The sequence below is a fragment of the Macaca thibetana genome, chromosome 8, assembly GCF_024542745.1.
Source record: "Macaca thibetana thibetana isolate TM-01 chromosome 8, ASM2454274v1, whole genome shotgun sequence".
NCBI lineage: Eukaryota > Metazoa > Chordata > Mammalia > Primates > Cercopithecidae > Macaca > Macaca thibetana.
In genome coordinates, this window is record NC_065585.1 from 83,958,804 (window position 1) to 83,981,258 (window position 22,455).

The window sequence follows — 22,455 nt, forward strand, 5'->3', positions numbered from 1 at the left end:
GCTTGCACCTCCTCAATATTCTCCAACGCTTTATACCCATGGCCAGAACAAAAAAACTCTTAAAATCAATAACACTTGCTTAAGCCCTAAAACAATTGTTTTTTTGCTTTCACACAGTGAGCCAAATTACACACTTAACATTAAGTTAAGGTTAACGTCTAGGACTCCTGAAACCTACAGAATGATTTAGAACTAAACACAGAAGGCAGTAGAGGAAAACAGGACAAACACACTTTAAAGAATAACAGAAATGTTATAGTCTTCATTAATATTAAGGAGCATCAAAAACGCATGTTTTTGATCCAATCTTTAAAATAAGAGGTAAGGAAATGCCTTGCAGCCTTCCCTGGCCATCGCTCTCATCGTCCTGGAAATTGTCCAGGATAAAAACCAAGCAAGACGATGTGGGTAGTCCTGTATCTATGTTGACTTTCTTAAACGCAATGCTGTCAATTTCTTGGCATTTTGCCAGCTTCCTTTACGTTATCCATCACTACCACTTCTGCTGTCATGTCCTAGGGCTTGAAGGTTCTCCTCCATTTTTTACACGAAGTGAAGAAAAACCAAAATAAAACCTCACTCCTGGTGACACACCATGAACCACTAAAGTTTTACAAGGCAAAAGGACAAGTACAAGTTTGCTACTGACTGTCTTCACTGATAAAAGAGCTGCATTCAGCAACAAAGGAAATACCAGGACCATCTCTGCATGGCTACTTAGGGATTATCTATAGATTTACAGCTGTAACTACAGAGAATGGAAAATAACATTAAGATGTCAAGGGTAGGGTAAATTCTCCAGATTAGTTCTCACAATGCTGTTCCCCTAATTGTCTCCCTAACCCACTTCCCAGTTCTCCTTCCTCAGCTAACTATTGCTCTGCTGTACCAGAGACCGCCTTTCTGAAAGATTATTAAAACAGGGAAGAAAAAAGCAGCACAAAAGAAAAAAATGAAAGAAATGGGGAGGGGAGAGCATGCATATTAATAAAAATGAAGGCTTTTTCCCTTATCCTGGAGAGTCAATTTCATGAAGAAACAAGCAATTCTATTAAAGACAGAGAGGCAAAAAGCTGGGGGATAGAGGTGAGGAGTTAACTACCAAAAGTATCCAAACACCACACAAAGCTAAAACCTTGAAAATGTCTGTAATCTACCTTTCAGAGAAACACGCTATTTTTTTCCACAGGACAAACACCATTTAGGTAGCCTTCTTTGAAACTCAAACAAATGAAATCAAACTTCAATAACGTATCTTGTCAAGAACTGATACTAATATCCCTAACACAGGCACACCCCCCAGTACTGCATTTATTCATGATACCTAAAAACACTGCTACTACTTCCTTAACCTTATAGCAAAGTGGGTAACACCTGTCTTGGAGGATGACTGTCATAATTAGACTAACAATTTTACATTTATTTATATGTGAATAAAATTATTTATACTCTGACTTGTTTTTAAAAAGAATATGCAGCAACTGATACGGAAAGAGTATAGCCTGTGCTGTTTAATATGCAGCCACCAGCCATGTGTGGTCACTGAGCAACTGAGATGCAGCTCACGCAATCTGTGTAAAATACATATCAGGTTTTAAATTCTTGTGTAAAATATCTCACAAGCAATTTTTTATACTGATTACATGTTGAAATAATGTCTTGGATATGTTGGTTTAATTAAATGTATTACTAAAATTAGTTTTACCAGCTTCTTTAATGGTAAAATGCGGTTACCAGAAAATCTGTATCAACATAAACGCATTGTATTTGTAGCTCCCATCATATAACTGGACAGTTCTGGTCTAGAACATAGTAAGTACGCAAAGACAGGACAGCCAGAATGTTATACTTAAATAACAAAATTCCCTTTTCACCTCAGTGGGGGCCTCTGTCTCCTCCCTGCCTTCCACCATACCAGCAATCTCTCCTTAACACAGTCCTTGGCACATAACAGGCACTAAATAAGTATTTCTTTCATACGGTACTGCCTTTCATGAAGATACCTAAGATACCAAGATGAAAATGCAGCATCAAAAGTGGCTTCTTTTAAGAATATCAATTGGCTACCTGGGACACCTAGCAGAGGCCTAATATCCAGGCTTCAAAGGTAAACTAACAAACTAAATTCTTATCACCTACAATATTTTTGATGTCACATAAAACAATACTCTTTTACAAAATAAAAGCCATCTAAGGGGCAAGGCTATCAGGTATTCATGCTTTCAGACTATGGGGTGAAAGGACAGACAGAGCAAAATTTTCCCTGTGCTTTAACTTGACACTTGGTATAATTCTGACCTCTGGGATAAACGAGCTTGTTGGATGTTGAGGAAAAACGTAGACAGGTTACTCAATAAGCTGTAGTATATACAAATTGAGGTAGTCAGAAGAAATACTTTGAGTCTTCGTGAGAAACGACGAGTCTGTTGAGAGCACCCTATGGCCCAGGAATGAGAGACCAGTAAAGGCTGGATGGTTTGCTTTAACTAAAGGTCTCATGAAGAACTAGCAGTGGGCCACAGAAAGTGGGAAAGCAGTGATGTCTTCTGCCTTCTGTCTGTGAGCACCAGAGGGGGCAACCTGCTCCAATGAGGTCCAGCCTGGGTGCCTGTTTTCTGAAGGTGGGTACACTTGCAAAAGCCCCTAAATACCACTTAGGTAAAAGCTAATTTTTTAAAGAGACATTTTGTTTTCCCATCTTCCCCAGACATCTTTAGAAGTGAGAAAGGTAGTATTGATAAGATACATCTGCTCTCCATTAAAAAGGTATTTTTGTCTATTTCTGCTTACAACCTGCATACATAATCCTTAAGAAATATAGCCACCTTTTTCCATAAATTTACTTAGTAGTTGCCAATTACTCTGCCCATGTCTGTAATTCTTTTTTTTTTTTTTTTTTTTTTTTGAGATAGAATCTCGCTCTCTTGCCCAGGTTGGAATGCAGTGGCGTGATCTTGGCTCACCACAACCTCCATCTCCCAGGTTCAAGTGATTCTCCTGCCTCAGCCTCCCAGTAGCCGCGATTTCAGGCATGCACCACCTCGCCTAGCTAATTTTTGTATTTTTAGTAGAGACGGGGTTTCACTATGTTGGCCAGGCTAGAGTCCCAAGCTCCTGATCTTGTGATCCGCCCACCTCGACCTCCCAAAGTGCTGGGATTACAGGCATGAGCCACCATGCCCGGCCTTGTAATTCTTTATTTACTGGGTAAACTTAAAGAGTCTCAGTATAAGATTGATGCTGCTTTAGATTTACCAATAAAAGCTTTTCTCAGAAAGGCTGTTTTTTTTTTTTTTTTTTTTTTTGGAAAAAAAAAATTGTACCACTGATTCTTCCAGGTATTTTTTTAATCTCAAGGGAAAATGAGGAGATGGGAAATTATTACTTATCACCTTAATCTTAGTAGCCTTTAAATTTTTTTTCTACTTCTGTTTCATGATGACTGTATTTCAGGACCAAATTAATGAAAAAGTCACAAATGTATCTAAAATAAATTTATTTTAAGGACACATTGTTGCAGATCCTAAAAATTCAACTAGAACTTTCCATTTAAGAGCGTAATCCGTGATCTGGGATACGTCTATGGACTGTGCAGTATAAATTCTATCCAGAAACTCAGGGATTTGCCTGTAACCTTAAGGACAATCCACTTAACCAGTCTTTCTTCAGATAAGCTCTTCAAATGAACAAAATATTGCTCTGTGCCTTCCTTCTAGATTGTTCTCATCCATGTTCACAGTGTACTGATAAATATTTCATTTTTGGTTCCACCCCCTCTCCACTCTCTTCATACTCCTGGGTGCTGCAGAGAGCCCCATGGTGCTGTGTCCATGCTGAAAACACCTCCTAGTGCCCTCCAGTGGCATGGGCCCGGGACCATGCAGCTTTCTGTCCACTAAGCCCCAGACCTACATTCCGGCAATACGAGGGACACTCAAGGCCCAAAGGGCTTTCTGATCTTTGCACTCATTGTTTCCTAAATCTTAAATTCCTTTCCCTCCTCTTTTATCCATCCTTCCCTCAACTTAGACTGATCCTTCACATCTCAGCAAAGACATCACTGCCCCCAGAAAGCCCTCCCAGACCCCCACCTCACCCACTTTAAGACTGATCTTAAAGATCAGTGCTGATCACTACAGTGTGCTTTTCACGGCATATCCTTGCCTGCATCTTCCTGCTCACACAGCAAGATTGTTCTCCCTCCCTCAAAGCACATAGGAAGCCTCAATATTTGATAAGTGTTCACTAAAACCAAAGATATAAAGTCAAACAACTATGAAAATGTTTAACATTGAAATACGTAAGATTCTTCTTAAAACTTTGCAACAGGCAATTCTGAACACTTGCTAGATGTGTCATTTTTGAGTCCGCACTGTTAACCACTTAAAAGACATTGCTACTAATCTCACTGAGCCTCTAACCAGGAAGGCATATGAATCCTCACTTCAGAGATAATGAAATGACATCCTGACATCCTTACTAACATCAGGTGGTGATGTTAAGCAGTGGTGCTTCTATTCAAAAGCTCAGACTCCAAAGCCTGTACTCTTTCCTTCATGCCAGTGGTTCTAAAATTGTGGGCCAGGGTCTGTAGGGTCTGTGAGATCAGAAAACTATTTCCACATGATCCTGAAATGTTATTTGCTTTTTCATCCTCATTTTCTCCAAATGAGCAGTAAACTTTTCCAGAGGCTTATGACTAGCACACAGACTACATTCAGAAGCAGATGTGAGAATCAATATTTAATAAATATAAAACAATGCCACTAATTTTTTGTCTTGGGAAAAGTTATCTTTCGTTTTTAAAAAAAGTTATCTTTCATTTAAAAAGTATTTTGTATGTTAACACATAATGATTTATTTATTTTTTGTATTTATTTATTTATTTATTTTTGAGACGGAGTCTCACTCTGTCACCCAGGCTGGAGTGCAGTGGCTGGATCTCGGCTCACTGCAAGCTCCTCCTCCCACGTTTATGCCTTTCTCCTGCCTCAGCCTCCCAAGTAGCTGGGACTACAGGCGCCCACCACCACGCCTGGCTAGTTTTTTTGTATTTTTTTGTAGAGACTGGGTTTCACCATGTTAGCCAGGATGATCTCGATCTCCTGACCTTGTGATCCGCCCGTCTCGGCCTCCCAAAATGCCGGGATTACAAGCTTGAGCCACCGCGCCCAGCCGATTTATTATTTTTAAATAATTAACAAATCAATATTTTAAACTTTCATCAATATTTTAGCTGGGCGCGGTGGCTCATGCCTGTAATCCCAGCACTTTGGGAGGCCACGGCGGGTGGATCATCTCAGGTCAGGAGTTCAAGACCAGCCTGGCCAACATGGTGAAACCCCATCTCTACTAGTAGTGAAATCCCAACTACTAGGGAGACTGAGGCAGGAGAATTGCTTGAACCTGGGAGGAGGAGGTTGCAGTGAGCCAAGAATGCGCCACCGCCCTCTAGCCTGGGCAGAAGAGTAAGACTGTCTCAAAAATAAATAAAAACATAAATACATAAATAATAAAAAAATTAAAAAGTTCTGAGACAGTTAATATCAATACATATAACTCACATAGCTAATACACACTCTTTGGAGTCCCCAACAATTTTTAAGAATGTGTAGAGGTCTGAGATGAAAAGGTTTGAGAAAAACTGTTCTAATTAGCTATTGAAAAAGAAATATAAGCTAGGGTTTTTCCCTTCCCTGTAAATCTTATCAAATAATCGAAAGTCTAGCACTTCCATTAAAGAAGTGTCCATACACCAAAATGTGTAATTTTTCACATTTTCATCAGATGAACTGTGGCCTTTTTGTTCTAATATTTTTTCTTTGTTGACTTTTCAATATAAAGTTAAACTTATCTTTAAAGATACTTACACGTGTTTCATAATTTAGGAAATATCCATTCAGAAGTCAGGAAACACATAAAGAGCATAATTTCTATTTTTAAAAAGCAAAAAACTCAAGAATGAGTTAAGTCTACCTGAACGTGATAATTCCATTATCAAGTTAAATGGACATTTCAACCTAATCTGGTATCTTCCCTGATACCTGGTATAGTATTGAGCCACTACTCCATCATATATAAAATTTGAAATAATTTTAGTAGCTCTAAAGTAAAACATAATTAAATAAAAATATTTCCTAGGGTAGAATGTCAATCATTCAGAGACAGAGATTTTAAAGGTGTAGGATAGTATTTTGAATTACCCATATCATTATCCTCCTCACATGTGGCAACACAAGCTAAAAGGGGGATAATATTTGCACAAATCAAATTTAGTTATTTCATAACTAAGGCTGCATTACATAATAGTTAACCTATCCTTAAAAATAAAGTTAATTTTGATGAAACCCCGTGTCCACTAAAAATACAAAAATTAGCCGGGCATGGTGGTGCACGCCTGTAGTGCCAGCTACTCAGGAGGCTGAGGCAGGAGAATCACTTGAACCTGGGAGGCGGAGGCTGCAGTGAGCCAAGATTGCGCCACTGACTCCAGCCTGGCAACAGAGTGAGACTTCATCTCAAAAAACAATAAATAATAAACAAAGTTAATTTTACACTGTAACTACATGGGAAATGACATAATTATGTAGCAAGGTTTGCACTTCAGGAGATCAGAAGCTAAAATTAGAAAAGAATTAACATATATACCATGGAGTGGACATTATACTAGGCACTCCGTCTATGTTAAGCCCACTTAATTTAACACCCTTTGTGGTGGGTGCTATTTTTCCTGCTTAACTAATACAAATTCTGAGGTAAACAGAAGTTAAATGCTTTGCCTAAGATCACCAGGTTAATAAATGATAGAGCTGGGCTCCACATACCTTTCTACCTTTAAAGTCTATGTTCTGTGCCTAAGACTTCACACCGCCATAGCCTTATGTTCAAAAGTGAGTGTTTCAAAATCTGAAGAGAATGCAAAGTTAAGCAGAAATAAGAAAGCAAATAATAATGAGCAAAATGGAAAACATAATTGTACTTTGAATGAAAATACCTCAAATGTCCTAGTTTACATCCCTGTAAAGATCCTGAGTTTGCCTATAATGACATAGTCAAAGAAGGAGGGAATGCATGTGGGCTCTCCTGAAGTCTAGCACAGGACACAGCATGCATGGAGCCTCCACTGCTCAAGGGCTCACATGCCACAGACTCACACATGTCCTCTGAAAAAGCCATTGAGGTATCTGTACTCTTAAAACCCAGGAAAGCTGGAGGACAGCAACAGTTCTCATCCAGAGATCAGATTATAATCACAGCGGGTCTCCAAACAGTGCTCGCCCTCTGGTGAAGACAGAGGATGCCAGAATGAGAAGTCTGAGAAACCACTGCTCTAAAATATCCCTTGCTTATTAAGAAACTTTCCAGGGAATAATAATTCCTAAAAACTAAGTCACATTCATTTCTGTCCTAAAAGCCTCCCATATCTGCTGGCCTCAGGGACAGTACTTTTGGTCTGCTCTGAGGAGAGGCGTTTTGCCCTGAGGTTATGTAAGAATCACCAAGGGTGGTTATATGAGGATCACCAAAGTCTTCAGGGAAGTTGCCCTGCCCACCGGCTGAGGGCAACTTTCCTGAAGCCACTACTTGTCCTGTGGTCCCAGGAGTCTTCCTGACCTCCACTCCCCCAGCCCAGCTTAGGACGAAGCTTCAGAGGCTCTGTATTAAATGCCTGGCTGAAACTAAAACAAAAAACAAACAAAAAAATTTTTTTTGAGATGGAGTCTCACTCTGTTGCCCAGGCTGGAGTGCAGTAGCATGATCTCAGCTCACTGCAACATCAACCTCCCGGGTTCAGGTGTCTCTCCTGCCTCAGCCTCCCGAGTAGCTGGGACTACAGGTGTGCACCACCATGCCCAGCTAATTTTTTGTATTTTTTAAAAGAGATGGGGTTTCACCATGTTGGCCAGTTTGGCCTTGAACTCCTGACCTCAGATGATCTGCCTGCCTCGGCCTCCCAGAGTGCTGGGATTACAAGCATGAGCCACCGTGTCCGGCCTAAAATACTTTTTTTTTTTTTTTAAATGAACTGACAAAAAGCATAGAAGACAATTATCACCACTAAAAAAAAAAAAAAGCTGCTCTGAGATGACCTGAGTGGCTTTGTTTACTGACCAAACCCTTTTACTTTCAACACTGCTTTCAATCCCTTCTGCTCTCAGTTTGACCCTTCTGGTCCAAACTGTCCTCAAAGGCCTGGAACGACAGGTTCATACTTCATCTTCTGCTTCTCCATCTGTCCTGTGGACTGTCTAATCAATATCACTGGCTCCCCCCTCCTTTTAAGTCCAAATTCCTTAAAAAGGAATCCAAGATCACAACAATCTGGCCCTGACTGATACTTTCCAACCTATTACCTGCAGCAAGCTTGACTTCCTGTGCCCTTGTTTAGCAAACCACCCCTCAATCTGAACTGCTGACCTGGGTTCACCTCCCTGGGTAAGGCCTACCCAAATTCCAAGCACCCTCAACTACAGGTTATCTCCTCTCTCTGGACACTTGTCACATAATCATGCCTGGTCTTTCACTCTTTTGTATTTTCACATGAGGTCTTATTTCCCCAAAATTGATAATAAGTGCATCAAAACAATCACTATGCTTTATAGCAGTAAAATCAGCTACTGTGCACCCCAAAAACAGAACTGTAATTCTGGTAGATAATAAGTATATATTTTTGAATAGCACTAAGAATAATCTGTATACATAGGCATTAATTTATCTTTCACAGATCTAGGGCATAAACAGCAAAATTTATAATGGAAAGATGTCTTTGTGAATATGATAATTTAAAACTTAAATCTGTTCTTTTATAAATTCTAAATGATAACAAAAACATCAGCTTACAAAAAAGGAAGATTCCCTACTTCAGTGCAGGGTACCCAAATCTTTTAGAGACCAAACATCTTCTGTGAATTATCATTTACTGTGATTTTCTACAGTTTGCAATTTAAACTCATATTAACAAATTCAACAGTTAGTAAAATAAGTGTCACAGAAGTATACATTTTGCAGCTTCCCAAGAAAAATATCAATATAAAAGGAGAGATGGAGGAGACTACCACACACACATAAATCTTTGCTAGAAACCAAGTGTCAGTGTATTTTTAAAACACACACACACAGAGAAAGAAAAAGAATAAAAAAGAATTCAGAGAAGGAAACAAAAGCATTTGTCTCATGAGCATTCTGAGTCTCTGTCCATCTCCCTGCTAGTGGCGACCTAGCTCCTTGTCGGCAGGGACCCAGTCTTAGTTATCTACATACCCTTAACATCTAGCACAATCCCTGGGACAGGGAGATTCAAGAATTCTTGCCTGAATAAAATAAATGCATAAGCCAATAACAAATAAAAATTAAGGCACTCATAATGGAAAATATTTTCATAGCTTAAAGAAAAATTTGATTACACAAGTTAGCCATGTTGAATTTCACATTGCAATGCAGAGGCAGGCTCTGTGTCCCCTTACCTGATGCACAGGCACTTTCTGCGGGGTGTTCTGGGGTGATGGGTGGAGCTGTGCCCAAGGCTGGTGATGAGGGTGTGGGGGTGAAGACTGGTGGTGCAAGCCCGGGTGGGGCTGCAGTGGAGGACAGGTTGGCAACTGCTGAAAAGACGGCTGTTGACCAGGATGTTGTTGGCCAGGTATCAGTCGTTCCTGGATTGCTTGTGGGTCTCCAAGGCCAACACCAGGACAACCATTTGGCCTCATGTGCCCAGTCAACTCCCTTGGTGCCGAGGATATGCCTATAAATGGACGAGACTGCTGCATGTTTCTGGGGCCCATATTCCTCTGTCCGATTCCCATGGCACCAGGGGGCTGGTGAGATGGCTGAGGATGGGGCATATTTGGATAACTGCCAACTTCCATTGGTATCCCAGCACTTCCCGGCCTGACTTGTGGAGGAGGAGTGCCTGCTGGATTACTCATTGCTTTCATGGGTGACATGGGAGGTGGAGAGGCATAAGTTCCCTGAGGCTGTGAAGGATGCATAGTTTGTGTGTTCATTTGGTTAAGTGAGCCACTGGGGTGGATGGGCTGCTGGTGCATTAGTCCTTGACCACTGTTTGATGGGAATCCTACAGCATTGGGGTATCTTGGTACGGACTGATTCATTGGAGTATTATTTGTAAGGCCTAAATTTTGATTCATCCCTGTATTGTTAACTAATCCCTGATTTAGGTTACTGTAAGGATATCGAGAATACTGCCCTGAGTTGTTTATAGTAGGAGAGGGGACTGTCTGGCTCCGAGAACTAAAGTTAAGGGTTTGTGGCCTAACAGCCCCTTGTTGGGGAGGATTCGGGGAGAATCTGGGACTGTGGGCAACTGATTCTCCATGGAGAGCAGTAGGGGGGTGGTGATGGAACTGCTGCACCGAGTGACGCAAGGAAGGTGCCATGCTGGGATTCTGCTGGGGCACGTGGGACAAGTGGCCGGGTCCTGAGGTGGCAATAAAAGGATTCCCCTGATTGAGGCCTTCTTGGCCTTGGGAAAACTGGCTCATCCTCTGCTGTGGCTGACCATGCTGCTGCATGGAAAAATCCCCACGTGCCATATAGCTGCCCATCTGCTGCATGTGCTGAGGGTGGCCCTGTGCAGGGGGCCCTGACGGAGCTGGCTGCGGTGGCTGTGGTTGTGGCTGCTGCTGCTGGTAGGGGGCTCGTATCTGGTCTGGTACCTGAACAGCCCTGGGGCCCCACATGGAGCTGCTGTCCACAAAGGATTGCCCATGCCTCTCATTCTGCATGCCAGGGTAGACACCCATCTGACCGCCACCACTGCCACCATGGGGCACCTGAGGAACGGGTGGGGTGTGATACTGCGAGTGCGGAGACGCGAGTCCGTTCCCAGGGGTGTTGCTCATCATTCTGCTCGGCTGATCCATCAGATGCATCTTTTGTTGTTCATACTGATTATAGTGATCAAAATGTGTCAGCTTTGTTTGATTTTGATTAGTAGAAGGATGATGAAGGGATGGCTGTAAAGAGGCAAAGCCTTGGTCTATTGGCATTTGCTGACCCATAGGATTTACTGGATTTTCCGGGTAACCACATTCTCCGAGGCCTTCAAGACCTTCACTGAAAATATTCCCATCCTCGCCAAAAAGACTCATCATTCCTGGATCTGCCATCTTCTTCCAACACACGGCTCCTCCAAACCACAGCTCAGGAGCTTGCCTGTGCTTCACTTCACTGAGGTGTTTGCCCTCAAAGCCTATAATCCTTAACTAATCTTCTTCATGTCATTCCATATTTCTTTAATTCTCTTGGACCCTGCAGTGTCAGGCAAAGTCTGGATATAGGTCCTAGAAGGGAGTTGGGGGTGGGGGAGAAGAAGGAAGAAAACAAAGAATTAGGATCCGATGATAAAACTGCCAGTATTTTGTACATCTGAATTTGGTCCCCATCAACAATACTAATCTAGCTCCCTCACTGAGCTGTATTTTATAAATTTAGTTCACTTTAAGAGAAACTCATTAGTTTCTACCAGAAGCATCATTATGATCAGTTACTTAGAAAGCAAGCAAAACACTAACCTTAACCTTAAATTAATCCATTCACTACACTTCCTAGCGTTCCATTCTTGAATGGAACAGAACAAAAGAACACAACATGAAGCAGCAGCAGCTGCCACAGCAGGCAAGCAGATGTATGAATATAGCCAAGCAGCTCATCTGCTAAACTAAAGCCCTGGAAATGCTCTGGTTACCAACAGCCCGCCCTTAACCTTATTCCCCTGAGCAGTGTAATCAGATGAGCAACAGCAGCACCAAGGGCTGTGAAAAGCTCAACTTAGTTAAATTGACTAGAGGATTATACAAATACCAAAATCGGTCATTTCATACGAATTAGATATTTACAGCCCACATACAACTATGTAACTGCAACAGAGGCATCTAACAAGAAAGTGTTCATAATGATGTTGAAAAGCAACCTTGAGAACAGGACAATACATACATAATTTCATTATGTTTAATGGCAGAAATATACAAGATTCAGAAGGAGACTAAAAGAAAAGCTTTCATTCTCCAAGAGGACCAATTTCACTCATGGCTCTGAGCCTACCATGGTCCCAGTCTGCACTGACACAGAGCAGCCCAATTACCAGGCTCATTATTCACCCGCAGGCACGCTGGGCTCTGGTGGACCAGAATCCCATGTGACCACTCAAGAGGAAACTAGTTGAGTGGATACTTTGTAGACAATGACTATTCTCATAACTAGAAACACAACTTTCTCCAGAACTGAAAATTATTTTATTTTATTTTTATTTTTATTTTTTTTTTGAGACGGAGTCTCGCTCTGTCGCCCAGGCTGGAGTGCAGTGGCGCGATCTCGGCTCACTGCAAGCTCCGCCTCCTGGGTTCACGCCATTCTCCTGCCTCAGCCTCCCGAGTAGCTGGGACTACAGGCGCCCACAACCGCGCCCGGCTAATTTTTTGTATTTTTAGTAGAGACGGGCTTTCACCGTGGTCTCGATCTCCTGACCTTGTGATCCGCCCGCCTCGGCCTCCCAAAGTGCTGGGATTACAGGCGTGAGCCACCGCGCCCGGCCTGAAAATTATTTTAACAGAATAAAGTTCAAAATATGCTCTCTTCACCATTGCCTTAAGTCCTTTTGGGATAAGGCAGGACCTAAGCAGGTAGGGAGACAAGTGGGCAGGCACTTGTGTTCGCACCCTACGTGCTTCCAGTGCACAGTATACACTATGTAACATGCTGCATTTTATTCAAAGTCTTCCTAACGACCCTGTGTCAGATTAAAATAACTAATTTAAAGAATGCTTTGACAATCTAAACAGGAAAGTGTTTTTGTTGAGTGCTAATTAAATCAACGGCCTAATAAAGAACTAATTCATATAGAGAAAATGACTGAAATCTCAAACATCTTTGGAATTTCACTCATTTTTTTCTCTTTTATAAGGATATTAAGCATTGTGTGATACTAGCCCACTTGAAAAAACAGTATCTTGAAGAATTTCCAAAGTGATGCTATAAACAGGCACACTCATAAATTCTACTGACACGCTTCCATAAGAGCATGGGAATGAACAATGGGCTAACCAACACTCCTGAGAACTTACCAGTAAGACACATAAAAATTCTGTTTCTGCCTGCCCTATTCTAACACATTCCTAACAAGGGGAGAATTTTGCTTACAGAAAATGTAAACAACATTCCTGTTCACTGTCAGAACTATAGACATAACACCTGAGAGGGTCTCCAGGTCTGTAGTTTTCAGGTGACAGCTGTCAGCTAAAGTCAAAGGTCTCTTCACTCCGCCGCTAACTGCCATGAATTTTCTGAACTACTTTCTCCAAATGCAGAGGTCAGATGGGTGAAAATAAGGTGAACATGAAAGCCATTTTACTGAAAACACGCTGCTCTACTATGCAACTATTTTAAAATCCAAAATAAAGAGAAGTAGACATCTCCAGTGCCAGTTGCAACAAATATTCATAAAATTAAATACACTCCTAAGAAGGCTAAGCAGTCAGTTGTCATTTATTCAAGGCTCATTTTAACTTTGAAAGAAATAAATACTGGAATGGACTTGGTAATAGCTTAAACCAGCCATGCAGACCAACCACTTACCAAAACAACATTTCAAATTAGCTTAAGGAAAGTCACATCTACATGTGTCCTGGGGAGCAGCTTCATCCTCCAGGGTCTGCCAACTGTTACGGGAAGAAATGCTACTGACTGGATGGGGCTCCAGGCCAGCTCCAGGTAAAAGTGATCCGAGAGGGAGTGGATGGCTTAGCCCACTGGTGACCTTCTGTTGCAAGCCCACTGAGCCCAGAGGCAGAGAGGCAGAGCCAGATCAAGCTTGGAGAAGTGGCGATGAAGCTGGTGCTTACTTTTTATCAGCTTAAGATTCAGAAGAAGGACAAGTTGCCTAACGGCATTAGTAGGGAAAAAACAGCCCTCCGACAGTAACCATACTGACCCTTGGCTGTACTCCTCTTCCTGTTCCCTACACCCTTCTACTAAGTGTCCATCTCCCAGAGGCATGAAAAACGCCAGCATTATATGGTATCAACTAAGCATGTCGCTCACCACAACTACAATCATGCTCAGGTAAGGTCCAGGCAGAGAAGTTCAAAAACTGGCTTTGTAGTCTGTCATTAGTGACCACTCACTGGGACAGCCACCAACGCCTTCCTGCCCCTTTTCTGACCTCAAGACCCAGCTGGCAACTATGCCAGGAATCCATCTGGTAGCTGCATTTCATATTTCTGATTTGAGCTAATCTAATTAATTTGTTTTGGTCCTTTTTTTAAATTTGATCAAGACCATCTGAAAGCCCACTTTCCCAAGTCGCAGCTGCAACGTATAATTTTGTGTTTCTATAAAAGATATTCATTCAAAGCCCTATTTTGAAAGCTTCTCCCTTGTCTACAGACAATATCTAGATTTTCTGTGTCTAGATGAACGCTGTTCAATGGGCCACAAATGCGAGCCATTACATTTAATTTTTAGTTTTATAGTAGCTACATTTTAAAAGTAGACCAAAAGAGTGAAATCCATTTTATCAATTTCTATTTAACCCAATAAATGCATAATACTGTCATTTCAACAGGTAATCAATATGAAAAAATGAATAAGCTAGTTCACATATTTTGGTATTGAGTCTTTGAAACCCAGTATGTAATTTATACTTACAGTATATCTCAATTCCTATTAGCTACATTTCAAGTGAAAAAATGTACATATGGGGCTGTGGCTTCCATACTGGACAGCATAAAGTATTTAAAAAAGAAGAAACAGAAATAACAAATTAGCAATGACATTTTTTTAAGTCTCATAATTATCACCTGGGTAATAAACATTTGAGTTGCATTTATGTTTTATTTGGCTTTACATAAAAATTAACTCTCAAATCACAATCATTTATTCAAAATGTATTTGAATATTTACTGAGCACTACTGTGATCCAGGCACTAGTCTAAGAGCTGGAGAGAGATCAGTGAATAAAACAAAATTCCCTCTTGTCCTCATGGAGCTTATATATCTGTAAATGATGAATCTCCTAAATAAGAACTAAGATTCAGGGCTTATGTTCTTAAAAACATCAGTTACCATTTTACAAAATACTTCTCAGTAACTTCTGATAAGGAATAGTCTAACTAAATGTGAGAATATGTAGCAAACGGTACAGATGCATATAATGGAGACATAGTAATTCAAGTTTCTACTCAGTGCCCTATTGGCTAGCATTTTCTGAGATGTGAACGAAAGGACGGTTCAGAAGATGCATGTGTTTTTTGGGGTGAGGAGGGGTCACAATGAGACCACTCAACTAACAGAATCATCAACATTAGAGGCACACTGTGAAACCAATTACAAACATTTTAGAGTTAGCAAGCACTCTGAAGACCTTCTAATCCAAATCCCTCCTCATTTAACTGATGAAAAAAATCCTTTTATAGACTGAGAGGAGTAAACTTCTTCTACAAAACATTTTAGTGACAGTTCCCAAAGATGAAAGAAATGAATGACTGAAATGGCAGCTTACTAGCGAGGACAAAATATTAAAGGCCTACATCAAGTCTGTTTTATTCAGAGAATCACTAAAACAATGCTGCCATCATCAAATAGAAGTGAATTTCCTTTCCAAAAATGTTTTTAAATTATACCATATATTACTTTTAGGAAACAAGCATATATCAACACCAAATTGGAGCTATTGGTAAATTTTACTGGAAAATAGCCAAAGGAAAAATGGGCAGATCCAAGCACAGAATCAATGATAAAAGCAATGGGTGCGCAAGAAACCAAGATGAAAGAAATGTCACCGAAAACATTAATATTTTGAAAAAATATATGTATATATAAAATTTGTTAATCATAACTCATTTAAAATTTTTACTTATTACATTTATTTTATATATAGTGATTTTCTGACCTTTCAAAACAACATAAACAATTATTTACTACACTCTTCTCAAAGTAGAATGGTATTTGTATAGCTGAGTTTTAATTTGGTAGTGACACAGAACCTTTTTGTGTTACAGGTATGGGCTAGAAACCTAGCAAGGAGATAGGCGAATATATACCATCTTTCGCATGCAAAGTATCCCCTATAGCTCAACCACTATACGTCCAATTGTGTAAGTAAAATGTCATCCAAGGGAAACTTTTTTGATAAACAGCCAACAAGTGGGCAACAGTGAAATCATAGAATATTGCCTATTGGAACCTGAAGACTATTTTGCTGTTTATGGTTTGAATTTGTTCAAAATCAAACAAATTTCAAATAGAAATTTGTTCTATTCAAATTTCTCTCTTCTACTTCCAAAGAGCGTAAGGTATAGAACACAGCTGTGGTAATGATTCTGGGGATGAGGGTGGAGCATGAACCAGAATTTCCAAGGAAGCATCGTGCAGATGAAAAAACAGCACATCACAACCCTCATCATAACCCATAGAGACACCTCTCAATCATCAAGGCTACAAAACATATCAAGAGGGGCAAAGAATCCACACACTGGTAGGTGGACAGACCGAAGATAAAGGGTTCACACTGCTGAGTTTCCACTCAAAGTGAAAGTCCTTTCAGCTAGATCCTGAAGCCAGTTAACAGCAATCTCCTCCCCCTGCCCCACCCACAACCCAGCCCCCGACAGCCACTTGGGAACATCTAGCAGGGCCAATGCTTGCTGGTGAAGAAGACATCTATCCAACTGACAAGAACCTAGATAAAGAATCAGGAAGTGCCCCCCAAGTCACCAACACCAGCATATCAGTTCACCACAAAGTATTTTCCGTATTTGCTTCATGGGTCAAATGATGCCCTTCCTGAACCCCCTGGGTTGGCCAGCGGGGCCAAGACCATGTTTTCTTCCTGGTCAAGACCACATTTTCTTCCTCATTAGTATGCTAGGACATTGCCAATACTCTATGACTGTGCTGTGTAATCCAGCAGCCACCAGCCACATGTTGCTATTTAAACTACTTAAACTAAATAAAACTTAAAATTCAGTTCCTCAGTCGTACAAGTCACATTCAAGTTCTCAAAAGCCACATGTGGTTGGTGGCTACCTACTTGATAGTGCCCATAATGAACATTTCCATCACTGCAGAAAATTCTATGGATAGCACTCCTATGTATTTCTTCTTAGAGGTAACATGTTTTAACGAAGACCGTATTAAATAGCAGCAATCCTCTTTCATAAAAAAATATTTTCTCCTCTTTCGGAGATTAGTATTCTTTTAAAGGTCCATATTTACCCTCTGGGATGAAATATATGGTATGTTTCCATATATCATATTTTATGTTAACTATACTTACAACCTATGTCTCCTTTCTGTATTATCTCCCAACATATATTCCCATTTCTTCATAAATAATTTTCAATCTGTTAGGAATAATTCTCAGCTATATAAAATTCAGAAAACGATTAAGAAAAAAAAAAAAAGAAGTATGTGAAGTCCTCCTAAGGTCTGTTTGTCCCCAAGCATCATATTAAAAATAAAACCATAGAAAGCAATAAGGATTGCACTGGTAACCTCCATTCATATTACTAGGTTATCTCCCATTTTGCTGGTATTAACAGAAGAGACACATTTTCAATAAGGAAAACCACTGACATCATATAGGGCAACGCTACGCCTTATGTTAGCATTCCCTATGACAGCAACATCATCCCCATCTACCTCTTCGACCTAGCCAAAAAATGGGAAATAAGCCTAGATCCTTCCTGTCATCATTCATTTAAAAAATATTCAAGGTTAACAGACACTGTGTATACAGTGTTGAACGAAACAGATGTGGCCCTATCTTCATGCAGCTCGCAGTTTGAATAAATGCCCCAGTACATCCCACATATTCAGTGCATTTCCCAACCTGCTAATGCTCTCTCCCAGATATTTATGGGTCTACCTCCTCCTCCCTGTTTACACTAGCTCTGAAGTAATCAGGCCTTCATGGTTTAGTGAACCACAAAAAATTAGAAATCTAATCGGTTCTCCCAAGTCTGGTCTCAACGCTTTCACGCTACCAACTGAATGATCTTATAAAACACAGATTACATCATACCGCTCCCTGATTAAAATCCTTAAAGGACCTCCCATAGCTTTCAGGTTCCACTCCAAATGCTCCAGCATGCTTGAAGGTATTAATAATCAAATCCTTATTGACCCGTCCATTCTCAACTCCCTTAACTCCCTTCCCTCTGTCCCCTGAAGCACTCACAAACACCCCCATTAGGTATATCAAACTACTGAAAGTTTACCAACCATCCATCAGCTATCTCACACTTTCTTCGCCTTCACACCCATGGTCTCTTCTCTGGCCTCCTTATCCCCTCACTGTACAACCTGGCCTCTTTTTCATCTCAGTTCCTTTGTTAAAACCCATCTCTGGAAGCTTCCTGACCTCAACCCTCCCTCTTCAGGCTGATTCCAAAGCCCTCACTGACACTAGCACCACATCAACATGAGCAGAAGCTACAAAAGTGCCAAGCACTCTACTGTCCTTATGTGTTCAGCTCCCTCTCTTTCTGGAGACTGGACCCCGGCCATGTGAAGTGGAGTCCTGAAAGACAGGACCCCCGGCACCCCTGGGAGCTGGTAAGAGACACAGAGTCTCAGGCTCACCTCAGACCTCCTGCACCAGAATCTACCTTTTATTAACAAGGGCCCCAGGTGATTCCTGTGCATGTGAAAGTTTGGGAAGTCCTGCTCTCAGACTCTGAGCTCCTCCTATAGCACAGCACACACTGACCACTCGGTTAATATAATGGATCAACAACAAATGACACATGTTACAAATAATATTACAAAGTAATACAAAGATATGTCACTTAAAGAAAGTAGTCTTGACATTTGCGTCTGACAAATAAACAATACTGACTTCATTCAAAGAATTATGAACAGCCCTTAGTGAAAAATTTAATCTGTAACAGTTTACAAGGAGTGGGTATCTAAAGATGGTTAATTTTAAAGATATGCCCATCTGTTTGCCAATCATTTGTGCAAGTCAAAAAAATGCAGTTAACATTAATATCTAATGCTATGTTACATAACATACTATTTCACAGGTTTCTTGCAGAAATCTTTCAGTTATTTCTACATAACTTTGAAGAGTCTGGATATTCTGAGTAGCCTTTATGATATAAAAAAAAAAAAAAAAAGTTGTTCTTCTGTTCCTTCATGCAGTATTGACACTAATATGTTTCCTTTCAAGGCAACTAATGAAATAGCACTTGGCTAACAGCTTATACTAAGTGCATGCCCACAGCACTAGCTTTTTCCTAAGTGGTCAAAAGGAGTATATTACCCCATACATAAGTTATGCCACAAAAGCACAAGGATCATGGAAATTTATGTCCTTTAGAGAATGGCCTTTACACCCTGCAATTCAAAATTCAAATACCACTCTCTGAAGCTAACTCCTAAAAGCTAAGCCCACTGAGAAGGTGGCCAGCACCTTGACCCTAACGTGGAGACAGCTGACCTGCTGCCCCAGTGCAGACACCAAGAAAATATGTCCAGCAGGGTTTTCATTCCATGTACACAACATGGCCTAGCAACATATGGGCACACATTCTAATAGCACCTGAAGCACTCAACATTGTATGGCAAAACAGAAATGACGACAAACATGTATCCATATATACCATATCTAGGTGTAGATCAAATATGTAGCTATGTAAAACATGTGTATCTATCCCATATCTTTTTTTTTTTTTTTTTTTTTTAAGAGACAGGGTCTCACTCTGTCACTCAGGCTGGAGTGCAATGGCACAATCACAGCTCACTGCAGTCTCTAACTCCTGGGCTCAAGTGATCCTTCCACCACAGCTTCCCAAGTAGCTGGGACTATAGTTGTGTACCACCACACCCAGCTAAAATTTTTTTTTTTCCTTGGGAAACAAAGTCTCATTATGTTGCCCAAACCAGTCTTGAACTCCTAGGCTCAAGCAATCCTCCTGCCTCGGCCTCTTCAAGTGCTGGGGTTACAGGTATGAGCCATCGCACCAGATCTCATATCTTTTGAATGTTATCCTAATTAATTGTAATATGATAAAGAAGAAAATCAAATGAAGAGCTAGGTCTAGAAATAAGTAAATGAAAATTTTTAAAGTAACTTATTTTGGACAGGAAAAAAATTAAATTTCAGAAATATATTTCAACCCACCTGGCAAGAATGCTTACAGTGCAGACTTATGGAAGAGTCATGCACAGTTTACAAAATTTGCTGATTGCTAGTATGTATCTTGCTTAATATTATAAAATATCCTGAGTTTTGTAAAGCCCAGGGTGGTGTATAAAGGTTAATGACACCATGTTTATTAGCATGATTTTAAAAAATCACCATTAGGAAAGATTTTCCCACTTATTCTAGACTTATTTCAAGCTACTGACTTGACATACACACACAGAAGCCTACAAAAAGTGAGGGTGGAACAGAAGGAAGGGAAGGAAGGAGCTGCCCTGTGGCCATGCTCTGTCTGGGGACCCCCTGGCAATCACCAGCTCCTATAAGGCTGACACTGAACCTCTGGAGGAGGAGGCAGAGGTGAGGCAAGGGCAAGCATGCAGAGGGGCCGAGAAAGCAGCAAACAGCCAGCTGCTCTTGTAAGAAGCATGCACTTCGTGTACTTACTGCAGTTGTCACTGATTAACTAACTGATTTGGCAATTTCCTACATTCTTTTACATTTTAAAAAATTTCTGGAAAGCTGAAAAGGGATCTTTTTTCATATTCCAGTGGAGTTAGAAGTGTACTCAATCCTGCCTGGTTTGAAAGGAAAGGGATAGAAAGGGTGTAAACAATCTTTTCTGATATACACCACCAACATTCTTTTCCTTAAAGGGAAAGAAAAAAAAAAACAAAACAAACCCTGCACAACATCAGAACTGAAAAGAATCTGTCTATTCTCTTTGCTAGAGCAGTGCACATGTGATAGGAAGGGAGCCTTATCCATCACGAATAAACCTGAGCACAGGACAGGCAAAGCATCACAGCATACCAATGGCAGGGTTCACACAAGGCGCTCCAGGGCTTTCAAAGACCCATGCCTGTTAAGGCAATGCAAAAAAGAAATAACAGGAATTATAAAAATTCAGATTTCTATCAGGGAAGCAAGCAATACAAACAGGAGTTCAAACTGTAAAGGAAGGTTGAGATCTTTGGAAGAGTATTAGAAAAAGTATTTTGGAAAACTGCACCCAATCTCAAAAAGGTAAATCTACAGGAAGAAAAAAAAAAAAATGAAGAAAACAAATGTAACTTATTCGGTGACTATGATACTAAATTTTGGTTTCAAATCAAGTTATATTTGACAAAGGAGATGGAATTAAGGCTGAAATACAGAGTTAACAGTTTTACATCTGATATTTCACAATCATTTCAATTTATAACAAATTTGGGAAACATTTTTTCTCCGCAGTAGTCCCCCTTCATCCTGGGGATATGTACCAAGACCTCTAGTGGACACTCAAAACCATGCACAGTACCAAACCCCATTGCTGTCAGTTGGAACACGTTTCTATCCATGTCTTCCACCCACAAATTTAATGTATTTTCCATCTTAACTAAGCACCTATCAGGCACTGTGGCTGTAACTTTTGCAGTTTGTGGTACAACAGCAAAATTAGCACAAATTTGTTTTTCCTTCCCCACAATTTGACAGAAGACTCATTCTTACCACAAATAATACTTGCGATTTATTTATAAGGTGTATATCTCAATACACAAACTTTTTTCTTTCTTTACAAGCTTTCACCTTTCCATTTAAAAGAAGCATTTTCCTGTTTATCTATGGCATATCCAAATCTACTACTCTTGCACTCTGGAGCCATTCTGAAGTAAAACAAGGGTGACTGGAACACAAGCACATTGACACTGTCACGGTTGACCTGATAACCATAAGATGGCTACAAAATGACTGATGGGCAGGTAGCATCTATAGCGTGGGTATGCTGGACAGAGGAATAATTTATGTCCTGGATGGGACAATGCAGGTCAGTGAAAGACCTCATCATGCTACTTCAGAGGGGCACACAATTAAAAACTTAGGAGTTGTTTATTTCTGGAATTTTCCATTTTTCTTTCTTTTTGAGACAGAGTCTCACTCTGTCGCCCAGGCTGGAGTACAGTGGCACCATCTCAGCTCACTGCAAGCTCCGCCTCCCAGGTTCACGCCATTCTCCTGCCTCAGCCTCCAGAGTAGCTGGGATTACAGGCGCCCACCACCATGCCCGGCTAATTTTTTGTATTTTTAATAAAGACAGGGTTTCACCATGTTAGCCAGGATGGTCTCAATCTCCTGACCTCGTGATCCACCCGCCTTGGCCTCCCAAAGTACTAGGATTACAGGCATAAGCCACCACGCCCAGCCTCCATTTAATATTTCTATACCAAAGTTGATCGCAGGTAACTGAAACCGCTGAAACTGAAACCATGGAAAGCTGAAACTGAGGCGGGGCAGGGGGTCTACTGTACCTA

At 40.7% G+C, this 22,455-nt stretch overlaps 1 protein-coding gene across 6 annotated transcripts in view; it reads right to left on the minus strand.

The window, feature by feature from the left end:
* The window catches only part of CHD7 (chromodomain helicase DNA binding protein 7), a 192,035-nt gene that overhangs the window by 118,647 nt on the left and 50,933 nt on the right, over window positions 1-22,455 (minus strand). For 4 of the 6 annotated variants that reach the window (XM_050802155.1, XM_050802156.1, XM_050802151.1 and 1 more), the window contains exon 2: window positions 9,465-11,303. The exons of 1 other annotated variant lie outside the window; for it this stretch is intronic. In XM_050802155.1, coding sequence (XP_050658112.1) covers window positions 9,465-11,129 — 1,665 coding nt within the window. In that variant the 5' untranslated portion in view covers window positions 11,130-11,303. Of the gene's footprint in view, window positions 1-6,824; window positions 9,420-9,464; window positions 11,304-22,455 lie in introns of those variants that run through there. One more of the 6 variants, XM_050802158.1, reaches the window with a different exon arrangement.